This window comes from Rousettus aegyptiacus, unplaced genomic scaffold (assembly GCF_014176215.1).
Source record: "Rousettus aegyptiacus isolate mRouAeg1 unplaced genomic scaffold, mRouAeg1.p scaffold_m13_p_17, whole genome shotgun sequence".
Lineage (NCBI taxonomy): Eukaryota > Metazoa > Chordata > Mammalia > Chiroptera > Pteropodidae > Rousettus > Rousettus aegyptiacus.
Window position 1 is genome coordinate 14,253,723 of NW_023416292.1, and position 12,445 is coordinate 14,266,167.

General features: G+C 60.7%; 1 protein-coding gene across 6 annotated transcripts in view; it reads right to left on the minus strand.

Moving 5' to 3' along the window:
- CACNA1E (calcium voltage-gated channel subunit alpha1 E) overlaps positions 1 to 12,445 on the minus strand; it is a 318,792-nt gene that overhangs the window by 51,543 nt on the left and 254,804 nt on the right. For 4 of the 6 annotated variants that reach the window (XM_036234543.1, XM_016141140.2, XM_036234545.1 and 1 more), the window contains exons 20-26: positions 8,678 to 8,734; positions 7,017 to 7,664; positions 6,354 to 6,661; positions 3,932 to 4,088; positions 3,229 to 3,358; positions 2,427 to 2,486; positions 1,593 to 1,699 (exon numbers count right to left, since the gene is read on the minus strand). In XM_036234543.1, the coding sequence (XP_036090436.1) occupies positions 1,593 to 1,699; positions 2,427 to 2,486; positions 3,229 to 3,358; positions 3,932 to 4,088; positions 6,354 to 6,661; positions 7,017 to 7,664; positions 8,678 to 8,734 (1,467 nt within the window). The remainder of the gene's footprint in view (positions 1 to 1,592; positions 1,700 to 2,426; positions 2,487 to 3,228; positions 3,359 to 3,931; positions 4,089 to 6,353; positions 6,662 to 7,016; positions 7,665 to 8,677; positions 8,735 to 12,445) is intronic. The other 2 variants (XM_036234544.1, XM_036234546.1) reach the window with 1 other exon arrangement.

The following is a 12,445-nucleotide window of genomic DNA, read 5'->3' on the forward strand; positions in this document are numbered from 1 at the left end:
AATTATTTTGCTGAGATCAAAATCAGAGAAGAACAATATGGTGAAATGTATGCAAATAAATTGACAAAATGAAAAGGGATCTTGACCTTTTAAAGACCCAGCGGTAACACGTCTAACACAGGCAGACATGAACGCTCCTCGCCAAGGAGGAAGGGCAGGAACTGGGAGGCCCCTGATGGAGCTGGAGCTGCCTTTATTTTTATCCCGCTGTGGGACGGCAAAGGCCTGGGAAACAGCATGCTTCTGTGAAACTTCCTCGGGAATAGCTCAGCCACGGCTAACAGGAGGCTTCCTCGCTACGAGAGGCACAGGGGGTTCCACTTCTCATGAGGTTAACACCCTGATGCCACATGGGGACAGGAACACTGGAACTGTCCTTTCTGCCGGCCCAGCTCAGGGTCACTAGCCACGCTCAACCCAGCTCTCGTTTGGAGGGTCCCCCAGGGCTGGGCCAGCAATGGGCACAGCCCACCTCCAGGTTCCCAGAGACTGTAAATTCTCAGCACAGTTGGGGACCTCTGCCTCTCCTGCAGAGAGCTCACCACCCCACGACGTCCCTTCTCAACTCTCGCCCCACTTCTTTCTCTGACAGAAGGGACAGAGATGGCGCCTGGAGGTGCTCGGGGGGAAAGGTGGGAAGGATGACCCCTGCTGACCACTTGGACCCGGCGAGGGATTTTGTCCCTTCCCCTACGTGGCTGCCGTCAATGACGGCAGCTCACCCATGTGTTCCTTCTGCCTGTCGCAGCATCGCTTAGAGGACCTGACTGCTGGTCACACCCGGCAGGCTGGGGGACCCCGGAAAAGCGTGCAACTGCCCGGGCAGTGGAGCGAGGCGCAGACGGAGCCCGGAAGCTGTCACTCGTCCTCTGGGGCTCTCCACACGCCAGCTTCTACAGGGCCCTGATGACATTCCTGCTTCAGACACACCTGGAGGGCTGGGGAGCCCGTTCCTTGGCTGGATTCCAGAGGAAATGCCACCTGGGGGCTGAAAAGCTGCTGCAGCTAGATCGGCGCCCAAAAACAATTCCCCAAAGGTAATGAGCGGGGTTTAGGTGCCTGAGTCAGAGTTCAAGGCCGTCTCCCTGTGTTACCCAGGAATGGTGAGGCAGCCTTTCCTTAAACACCCAAACACGGTCTCTGTCTCTGGAGTAGCCCTGGCGGGACCGGCCCACGTGCAGAGAACCACCCCAAGCTGAGGGTTTCGCGACCCCCAACTGCGCTTACTCTCGGCATCTTTCTATCGAGCTGCTCCTCTGACAGAATCAAGAAACAAGAAGGTGCATCAGCCATCGCCGGGTCCCTCCCTGGGTGCTGACCCATCTCCAAGAAAGGAACTCGGGGCCTGTGACTTCCCCCTAGTGACTCCTGCGCCTCCTTCGCCAGCCCTGTCACTCAGGGCACGTGAGCCGAAGCCGACAGGCTCTCAGGGGCTTGGCCGAGGGCCGCGGGAGGCAGGTGCCCAGGGCGGCACACCTGGGCACCGCGCTGCCCAGACCACTGCTCAGGCTGGTTCTGGACAGGGCCTTGAATCAGCCAGGGACTTGGGGGGCAGGGAGGGAAGGTCAGCCAACAGGAAACGAGTCACTTACGCCAAAGCGAAGGCCACCAGTGCGCCGACCACGACGATGAAGTCAAGGATGTTCCACAGGTCTCGGAAGTAGGACCCATCCTGCAGAATCAGGCCCTGGTCCACCATCTGCAGAAGGAGGATGTGGACAGCCACCAGTCAGCCCAAGAGGTGTGGGCGGCGGGTGCCCTGAGCTCAGGGCTTCCCACGGCGAAGTCTCCGTGGACATCGTGTCCATGGCCCACCTTACGCGAGGACCCAAAGAGCGGCAGGACAGGCCCCACAGGCTCTCTCCACATTAGGTGTGAAGTCTGAGGCCCCTTCTCGCAGCCACCAGCGTTTGGCTAGACTCCTCGGCTGCCACGCTGCTCCCCTCATTAATGGCTCAGAGCCCCAGGCACCATCATAAACAGATGGGTGAGACCAGGAATGAGATAGAAAGGTGGGAGTCAGGGTGATGGGGGGTGATGAGGAACAGGCTGCAGGGCGCTGAGTGCGGCTGGGACGGGGTGCAGTCCAGGAAGACGCCCCTACCCTTCCCTTTGCCTTGGCACAGGCCCAGGCTCAAACCGGTGAGGGTGATGGGGAGGCGACTGCTGTCCCCAAGCTGCCTCCTGAGAGTGAGCCTGGCTCCTCCGCAGGTCTACCCCAGTCTAAACGGATCCACTTGGTCACACTGTGCCACGACCGGCAGACTTCACCCGGAGCCCGAGGCCAGAGGAGGGGGCCGCAGAGGCCTCACTGGGGCTCCTCACGGTCCAGGAGCAGACAGCACTGAGGAAGGACCCTACGCCAGAGGAGCAGACAGGTGACCCATCCAAACCCTGAAGCCCAGATTTTCTCTGGAGGCGTTTACCTTTATCACCATCTCGAAGGTGAACACGCCAGTGAAAACATAGTCGAAATACCGCAGGACCTGGAAGACACACGCGGCGGGGTGAGGCGGCGGCGTGAGGCGGCGTGAGGCGGCGTGGGGCGGCGGGGCGGGGGGGGGGGGGGGGGGGGGGGTGGGGGGGGTGGGGGGGGTGGGGGGTGGGGGGGTGGGGGGGTGGGGGGGGTGGGGGGGGCTGCGGCGGCGGGGCGGGGCGGCGGGGCGTGGGGCCGCCGGGCAGCACGCGCTCCCGTCCGCCCAGAGACGTGCCTTCCTGCGCCCTCCCGACCCCGGCGCGCTTCGACCTCGGGACCAGAGTGTAAGCGCTGGGGGATGCAGGGAGGTCGGACAACACGGACCCTGCTGGAACCACACGACCCAGGGGCCAGTCCCTGGCCCTTCCTGCCCCTTGGTCAGATCTCAGCTTCTCGGCTCTTACTCATCCCACAAACCTCTCCCTCAAGTACCAGCTCTGGACCTGGAATCCTTGTCAGCCTCCTCCTCCCCACCCCCATCGTAGCTCCTGACACACACCCTCGGGACCTCCAGGTGTCCACTCCCTGCAGTAGAGCTGCAGCTCCCCAACTACACGTGTCACCCGTGACCTTGGTGATGCCCCCATCCAAGCCCACAGGTGGCCGCAGACCCCTCCGGGGCCCCAGTGGCTCTCAGTGCTTCCTCACATCCCAGGAGCCTTGCTCGGCTCGTCACTCATGCTGGGGCAGGGAGGGGTCTCGGTGGGGCGGGGCCAGGGCACGCCGGCTGGCAAGGGGCCCCGAGCACCCACTCTGTTGCGCTCCGAGTTGGTCAGGACGGGGTCCTCGGCCGCCAGGGCGATGCTGCTGGCCGCGATCACCAGGAGGATACACATCTCGAAGTAGCGCAGGTTCACGATGTAGTGGCAGGCCCTGCGGATCCTGCGGGGTAGACGGCCCGCTGAGCCAGCCCGCTGCCCGCCCGTCCATGTCTCCCATCCCCGCCCCTACACACAGCGGCCCCTCCCAGACAGCCAGGCCCTGGCCGGAGGAAGCCTTGGGGAGAGCAATTTAATTTCTCAGGCACCACCCTTGATTTAAAGCCCCAGAGGGGGAAGGTAATCAGATTGGTTAGAGGCTGCGGTACATGGGCCACGATACATTATCTGCAAGCAGGTCTGAGCCACGGGGAGCAGCCAGCGTCAGACCACACACGCTCGGGGTGGCTCCACGCTGCCCCCCGCTGTATCTCGCCAGCTACTCCCCCACTGTCCGGAAACCGTAGCAGGGCAAGGAAATCAGAAGAACCCAGAAACGTAAAAGTAAGACCTTGATTCTAAGATTCCTGAGGAAAGCAGCAACAGGCGTTCACGAGCCTCGGGCATTCTGACTAAAGAGCTCGCACCCCACAGACTGCGTTCCGGCCCCAGGTGGCCCGACGGTCCTTCCACCCTGACGGCCCCTTCCTCCCCAGAGGCTGACCGCGGGCAGGGGCGGCGGCGGCAGGGGCCTTACGGGTTGGTGGTGCTGAAGATAAACATGGAGCTGTGGGGCACCATGGCTTTGCCTGTCTCTCGCTTCTCCTGCTGCTGCGGCTTCTCCGGCCCCTCCTCCTCCTCTTTGACCTCGGCCTCCTTCAGCGGGCTGGCTTCGCCGTCGGTCTTGTTGCTGACTGCAAGAGGAGCGGTGAGACCTTCAGAAACCTTGCCCCGTGCGAGAGGGGAGCCCTTTGTTTCCCGGTGGGGATGGGACAGGGAGGTTGAGAAAGGGCCACGGTTAGGTGCCTGGCGAGGCGCCCTGCAGACATCGGGGTGTCTGCTACCTCGCTCTCCTCCCAGCCGTACCCTAACTTTACGTGGTACACAAATTATTCTCGTCACGTTTCCCTGGGTAACCAAATGGTTGTTTCTGTGGTCGAGCTTACAAAATTTCTATCTAAACTCTGGGTTCTTTGTATGTTTCCACTTACTGAATTTTCACATCGACACCTCCGACCGGTATGTATTGTTATTCCCATTTACAGATGGGAAAACCGAAGTTCAGGGAAGCCGAGCTTCGATCTTAAGCTCACGCAGACAGTATGGGTTTCCGAGCCCAAATCCGACTTCCTTTTAACAAAATTGCCCCGCGGTGGAAGATTTTAGGAAACCATTACTGTTTGCGGCTGCCTTTCTGGATGTGTCTTTTCCAGCTGTAATTAATGTAGAGAGGAGAATGCAATATTCATGCGACCGTGGGTCCGTGACCACATTCCAAGATTGAGAGGACAAGGGGGCCAAGCCTGAGGGGCACTTGTGGGCCCCCCACTCTGTTTCATAGGCAAGTCACAGTGGGGGTAAGTGGCAGAAAGGTTGAGGCCATCAGAGTGAGAACAAGGGTCCGGTCAGTCTACAATGTTCTCATTCAGTGAGTGACTCTATCCTAGAACCTTGTGGAAGCAGCAAAGTTCTGAGGTTCTGCCCCTTCCAGAACCTTCCACAAGCTAAGCCATCTGAAGTATTTAAAAATTCTCTGATGACACGCTCTTACCTATGACCAAGGCCATGGACTGGCCCCCGATGGGAACAGAGGGAGTATCGACCTTTCTTAACATCATTTCTCATAAAAGAGGCTCCAAAACACTTATTTACTGGAGTATAAAATTAAACAGATGCCGAGAGAGGCGTGAGTCTGAGATCCTGAGACACGCCCCAGTCAACCCCAGGAGCACTGGACGTGGAGAATGCCACTCATTCGAGCACTGGCATCGGGAATGCGGGGAAGGAGAAGGAAGAGGGGCTGAGCAGCGGGAGAAACACACACAGGGAGAGAAAACTGTCCTGTGAAGAGAAACAAGTCGGAGGGAAAAAAGCAAGGGTGGAATCCTGTGGTCACAATTTAGTGACCCTGGGGCAGCAGGTGGGGTTAGGGCAGGGCTGGGGGTGGGGTTAGGCAGGAATAGGGCTGGGTAGGGGGGCTGGGACAGGCCTGGGGGATTAGGGAAGTAGGGTGGGGTGGGGCAGGAATGGATGGGGGTCAGGGCAGGAGTGGGTGCAGTTAGGGCTAGGGGTCGTTAGGCAGGCTGGGGGTGGGGTTAAGGCTGGGTGTGGTCAGGACAGAGACGGGGCGCAGGTTAAGTCCTTTCACTCTGTTTCCCTTTAAGGTCTCCTCGCTTAGCACCCCTTGCCTGAGTAACTGTGAGAGCAGTGTGACTAAAAGCTCCTAGGACAAAACGAGTGGCTAAGAATAACAGATTCAGAAAACGTTAGTTCAGAAACCTCGGGGCTCATCGGTGCTCTCACTTTAGGCAGCGGTCCCCAACCTGTGTGGCACCGGGGACCGGCGCTCCTACGAGAATCTAACGCCTGATGATCTGAGATGGAGCTGAGCGTTGAAGCTAGCGCCGGGGAGCGGCTGCAAATGCAGATGACGCTTCCCTTGCCAGCTGCTTGCTCTCCTCCTGCTATGCGGCCCAGTTCCTCACATGGCCTGGGGGGTTGGGGACCCGTTATAGGGGACAAACTGAGGCCTGAAGAGACACGAAGTTTGCTCAGAGGCCACACACTGAGCAGAACCCTCTCTCCCCATCACAGGTTCCCTAATTTGTCCGGGTGGCAGAGTGCCTCGGAAGTCCCGGAAGAGGCCATCAACTAACTAACTACTCATGCAATAAATCGAACAGCCGAACATATAACTGGGTACGAGATCACACGTGATCTTCCTGAAGACTCTAATGCGGTCACAGGGGCCAAATACTTAAGGACATTTTAGGAGCAAAAACTTTAGAGAAAACTCTTATTTCTCCTGCAAACCAGGACGAAACCGCCACTCGTTTTTACGTGAAGGATGATTCTGTCCTGGGGTTTTCCATGCGGCTTTGCTGGGGTGACTCTGGGGCCGTGACTAGACTGGGTGTGACGGGCAGTGGGGGTGCAGGGGACAGAGACTGTGTTCTCACTGTGCACCACGGCCGAGTCCACCAAGGGGTCCACGTCGGGGATGGCGACGGTGACGCTGGTGCTCTCGGTGGTGGCCTTGTCCGTGTTGGCCGTGGCGCAGGACAGGTCAGGCTCGCTCTGGCTGATGGCCCGGCCCACGTCCAGCTGCACCTCCCCCAGCAGCGCCTGCTCGCTGCTGCCCTCCGGCTCGGGCAGCGCGGGGTCCTTGCCCACGTCCGGCTCCGGCTCGGGTGGGACCAGCGGTGTGTCCGCCTCATCGAGGGCCCCAGCCAGCCCGGAGCCTCTGGGCACCATCAGACTGTTGGTCCTGTCGAGAGAGAGGACACGGCTGGTGCTCGGACCTCAGGAAGCTGTTCCAAAACGGCTGCAGGCAGGGAGCAGCGAGGGGAGCCCCGCCCGGCCAGGCAGAGGAGCCGAGACCCCGCGGGCTGTGCTCTCTGCCTGGCCGTCCATCTGTCCATCCCCGGCCCACTGCCAATAGGACACGCCCCAGAGGAGCCCCTGGGTGTAGGCCAGGCTCCACCCCACCGTATTTACACAGCCCCATCAGGGTGCCCTTGGCATCATCCAGCCCCATTTTACCAAAGGGGAGGCTGAGATTCACCAAGGCTTACACTGGAAAATCCCTCCTGCCGGCCAGGGACACGTGGGGACTCGCTCACCTCCGCAGGTGCTGGGCCCTCTCCTCCTCCTGGATCGTGGGCTCCTTGGCCGCGCGGCTGCCCCTGGGCTCGCGGCCCCTGTCCCCGTCGGCGGGCGCGCCCTCGTCCAGACTCCGCTCCTGGCTGGCGGACCGGCTCCGGGAGGCGGAGGACAGCTCCTTGCCCTCCGTCCGGACGCGGCGGTGCCGGCTTCGCCGCTGGCTCTGCCTGTGCCTGGCCCGGTCCTCGAAGGTCACCACGGTCTCCCCTGCCCGAGCCTCCTGCTGCGTCGGGTCACAGTTCCCATGGCACGGCCTGGCCGGCCACGGCGGCTCCCGCTTGCCCAGGGACAAGGGGCTCTTCTGGTTGTCCAGGGCACTGGAGAGGTCCCCGCCGGGCCCCTTGAGGGACCCCCCGCGGCTGACGCGCTCCTCCTCGCACTTCTCCAGGCCCAGGGCCAGGCCCTCGAGGGCGCGGGGTCTCCGGTAGAGGCTGGGGTGCGCGTTGAGCGGGTTGAGGGGGCTCAGCGGGTTGAGGGGGTTGAGCGGGTTCATGGGCGGCGCGTCTTCCTTGTTGAGGGCCTCCTGGCTGGACATCTGCATGTGCCGCCGCAGCTGGCTGGTGCGCTGCTCCCACACGGACATGTGGTGCCGGCGCCGCCGCTCCCGCCTGCCACGGAGAGGCGAGAGCCGCGGTCAGCGCCTGCGCGCTGGCGGCCGAGCAGGGCGGCCACAGGGGCGTGGCCCGCCCCGGCCCCCTGGGACGCGGAGGGGGTGCAGGGGGCGGGGCGATGCAAGCAGCAGGGGGGCCACGCGGGGCTCGTGCCCCCAGTTCGCGGGGCTTCCTTCTCAAAGCCCTGCCCTGCAGTAGCTGGGGCGCGGGGGCAGGGTGGGGTCAGCCCAGGACCGACTTCCCAGTCCCCAGGGCCTGTGGCGCCACCAGACAAAGGCCACCCGGTCTCCGCCTCCTGCTCTCCTTTGCTTTTGGGGCACCAGTCTGCACCCACTCCGTGCCCACCGCTGGCCTGGCCTCTAACTCGAGGTCAGAGACCTATCTTCCTCTGCTGCGGCCTGGGATTACAGGGGCAGAGAAGTGCGACGGTCAGACACCGTCAGAGGGTGACGACAGGGACAGGCGGACCCGCGTGACAGAAGGGCTTCGCATCACCCCCCAACAGCAGGTGCTGCGCGTCTCTGCCGCGGCGGCTGATCAAAGCCACAGCGCGCAGCGCGCCCTCTCAGCGCCGGCGAGCGCTGCGGCCGGGGGCCTAGAGGGGCGTCCCCGCGGCAGGAGCACACAAACGCGAAACGCGACACGGACGGGCGAGCAGCGGGAGCGGGCTCGCACGCCTCTCCCACGTGCCCGTGGGTGCACAGCTGCAACCTGGCGAGGGGACGCTCACGTGTGCCCACACGTGGCTGTGCGCAGCTGCCCCCGTGAGGGCGGCACGTGTCTGCTCGGGCCGCACAGAAGCGCAAACGTCGCGCAGGCCACACACCTTGGACGCACACTGACACGAGCACGTGCTGGAAGGGACAGACCTGCGCACGGGACGCACACGCACACATCGCGGCACACACTGATGTGCACACCGGTGCCACTTGTCCGTGACGAGGACAGAGACGCGGTGACCCGCACCCACACAGAACCACTCACAAACACGCAAACCGGTCCACACATACAGGTGGCTGCTGCGTGGCTCCCACATCGACATGTGGTGTCTTCTCCTTCTGTCTCTTCTGGGAAAGAAAAACGGACAGGTTCAGTGCAGCCCGACCTCCAGGAGCCACGAGCCCCTCAGCCACCAGTCAGTTTCAAGGGAGGGGCGCAGAGTCCCCTGTGCGCCCGGAACGCCTCCACGTGCTGCTGCCCTCTGCAGACTCCTGACGGTCCACTCCCTGAGGGGGTGACGTGATTCCTTGCCACCGGCAAACACGTGGACCCCGATTTTGAAGCATCCACGCAGAGAGGCAAAGGAGCTGCCATTTCACAGAGCGGACCGCCTCAGATGCTCAAGCATCAGGCCCCAATGATACCCTCACCTCTACCTAAGCGGCCGGCACAGACCGATTCTGGAAATCCTGTGAAGCTGGGTGGAGAGCCGCACTTTCCACAGTCACTCCAATCTCACGAAACACGCAGGGGACAAATGCTCTGCTAGCACACCACCGAGGCCACAAAAGCAGCCCGTGGCCAAAGCCAGGGCCACCACTCCAGGGGCCTCCGGGACGTGAGTGGTGACCCTTGCATTTGTGCACCTCGGATGCCCTGGACAGAGGCCTTGAACGTTCGTCCTGCTCAGCTGTGTAAAGGCCAGCATCAACCCTCGGAGCCTTGCGGAGAGATCTCTTCCGCACACGCACACATGCTGTGTCCTTTCAGACATGGTCAGTGTCATGTGAGAGTGACTGGGCACGGGCATCACCCATGGAGGCAGAAGGGCCTCCTGGGAGAAGGAGACTGTCAGCTCAGGCGAAGGGTAACACATCTGGAACACCTGCGGAGGGAGCCGGCTCCAGCCCCTGAGCCGACAGACCCAGTCAGGCCAATGGGCCCTGCCTGGCCCTAGAGGTTGACAAGTGCTGCTCCTTTCCTAATAAAAGTGACGTCCACCCATGCAGAACATGCCGGGCAAACTAGCCTAGCGCCGCTCAGTGCTCACGCGTCACACCTGCAGAGGAGCCCCGTGTTTGGTGGGGCTGGGAGCAGGGGCAGCTGGCCTGAGCCTCCCCTGGGGTTTGGCGGAGGCTCAGTGCACCTGAGCACTCACGAAGGGACGCGGACAGGACCGTGGAGAGGCCTGTGAGCACCCTACGGCATGCACCCGTCGGCGTCGACAGCCACAACGCGACGAGGCTCACGTGGGGTGGCAGTGGAAGCCCACACTCCAGACGGGCAGCATGCATGCCCACTAGGAGGAGCCCGGTCTAGCATCTAATCGCAAAGTCTCATATTCAAAATACTGGAGACGGAAGCACGTGTGTGTAAAAGTATAAGCACATGGAAGAATTCTCTCTCTCGCACACACACGTGTACACGTGCACACGTGCAAACACACACGCCAGGCAAAAGAGAGATCCGATCTCTAATTCCCACACAGACCAGACACACACTTCAAACTTCACTTCTCCACTCACACGTGCAAAGATCCAAGTTCACACCCACCAGAATCATCAATGTACTTTCATTCCTAAAATCGCACCAAGAAGCAGCCACATGTCTTCTTGGAAGCCATGCCTCTGTGACCTCACATACAGCCCACGATCACCTTGTGGGCCACGAAGGCTGCTGACATCCTTCCCATTTCAAAGATGGGGAAGCAGAGATTCCAAGATCATAAGGGGTTCTCTCTCTGACGTCAGGACATGTGAGTGACAGAATTATGACCAGCAGTCCGGCCTTTTGGTTTGTCTCTTTCCATGTTCCCCTGGGGACAGCCACATTCTCACTTCATTATACTAGGAAACCAGTGGTCTTGCCTGTACTTCCCGGCAGCGCACACCCCCCAACAGAGTCCCTGCTGGCAGCAACCCCTTAGAACACGAACCGCAGCCACGGCCTGATCTCTGCTCGTCTCGGACGGTTATGGCACCTTCTTCCATCTCACTGTGCCCGGATACACACACTGCTCACTCCTATGGCCCTAAGCCTACCAGCAGTTCATTCATTCTGTCATTCCCTAAATAGTGAGCTTCTACTCTGGGCCAAGCACCTCCCCAGCTCACATCTCCAAACCCACTCCTCCCCCAGGCTTCCTCATCTCAGTAAATAGAACCACCCACCCCGAAGTGACAGCCAGTCCTCCCTAGCAGCATATTTGGATACCTGTGTGTATTTTTAACCCGAACTCATGAGTTCAGGGAAGGTGGAGTGGAAACGACTCAAGGCCTAGAGAATATTCTGGAGAGGAAGCTGTTCTGCCTTTCCCAATCATTCTTTGACCAATTTTTTTTTTTTTTTTCGGGGGAGGGAGCGGGGAGATCTTTTCCTTACTCGCAGAAGAGAGGCCCAGGGGCCAGGCCTTCAGTTTTGAAAGCTGAGGCCACATGACAGCTGGACAGGGAAGGGAGGACCCTGCACATAACTCTGGAATGCCCCGTAAGGAGAGATGGAGACAGCTCAGGAGCCCTTCGCACGAGCTCTGGGCAGAGGGCCCCTCCCTCGCCAGTCGTTGACAGTGGTCCAGCTCCTGGGGGTCTCAGACCCTCTCCACTCACACGGCGCTCATGCAGGCCCAGAGCAACAACAGGAACCCACGGTTCTGTGGTCACTTCTCAGCCCCCTCATTCCCCCGCCCCCACACCACCTTCCTCCAGCACCACACGGTGGGGCAGCCCCACGGGGGCCCACGCCCCGGCCCCTACTCCCAGCAGCAACCACAGGTCCAGGTCGTACCCTTAAAAGAGCCTGTCCTCCCGCTCCGCACCATCGCCTCCATCTCTGCCGAGTCCACTCTGCCTGGACTCTGTTCCCAGGGGCCACTGAGGCTGCTCTTCCAAGGTCACCGACAGCTTTCATTCTGCCAGAGCCAACGGGCTCTTCTCGGTCCTCGTTCTCCGTGGTCTTGCAGCAGCATTTAGCCCCACTGTCCACCCCCCCCCCCCTCCTCGAGATCCCCGGGCCGCCTCCCCCCTCGTTCCTCCTCCCAGCTCCAGGTGGCTCCCCAGCATCTCCTTTTCCGGGTTTCTCCTCTGCCGGGCCTCGAGGTGCAGGAGGGCCTGGGCCCCTGTCCTCGGCTCTCCCCGTCTCCACCCGGCTGTCCCTGGTCAGCTCACTCTCGCTGGCAGCTTAACTACCATCCAAATTCACGTGGCTGCTCCCAATCTTTATTTCTAGCCCCAACTTCTTTTCTAAACTTCAAACGCACGTAACCAACAGCATATTCAGCATTTCCACGTGGATGTCTTGTAAGTATCTCAAATTTAACGTGGCTAAAATGAGCCTGGATTTCCATCACTCTCCAGGGGGGCCACAGATACCACTCCCATGTACCCAGCTGCTTAGGCCTCAAAACCTGGGAGCGACGTTTCTTTCTTCCCATTCATCCCACCCGTCGCATGTACTCCGTCATTAGCTCATCCTGTTGGTTCTCCCTCCGAAACAGAGACCGTGTGGAATGACTCCTCACTTCCTCGTGGTCACCACCCTGGGCTGAATCCCCATCATCTCTCACTTAAGAGCCAACTTTCCATCTTCCTGCCTCCATTCTCGGCCCCGACAATCCATTCTCCACAGAGCCGAGTGACCTTTTAAAAGTATAAATCATGTCGCACACACCCTTTCACTTTCCCGCGGCTGCACTGAGAACAAAAGCGAAAACCCTTCTCCTGGGCCTTCGGGACCTGCCGAGCTGGCTCCTGCCCACCGCCCTGACCGCGTATCATCCTGCTCCTCCCCCACTCCCTACACGCCAGCCACGCCGGACCTTCAAATGTCACAAGATCACTTTA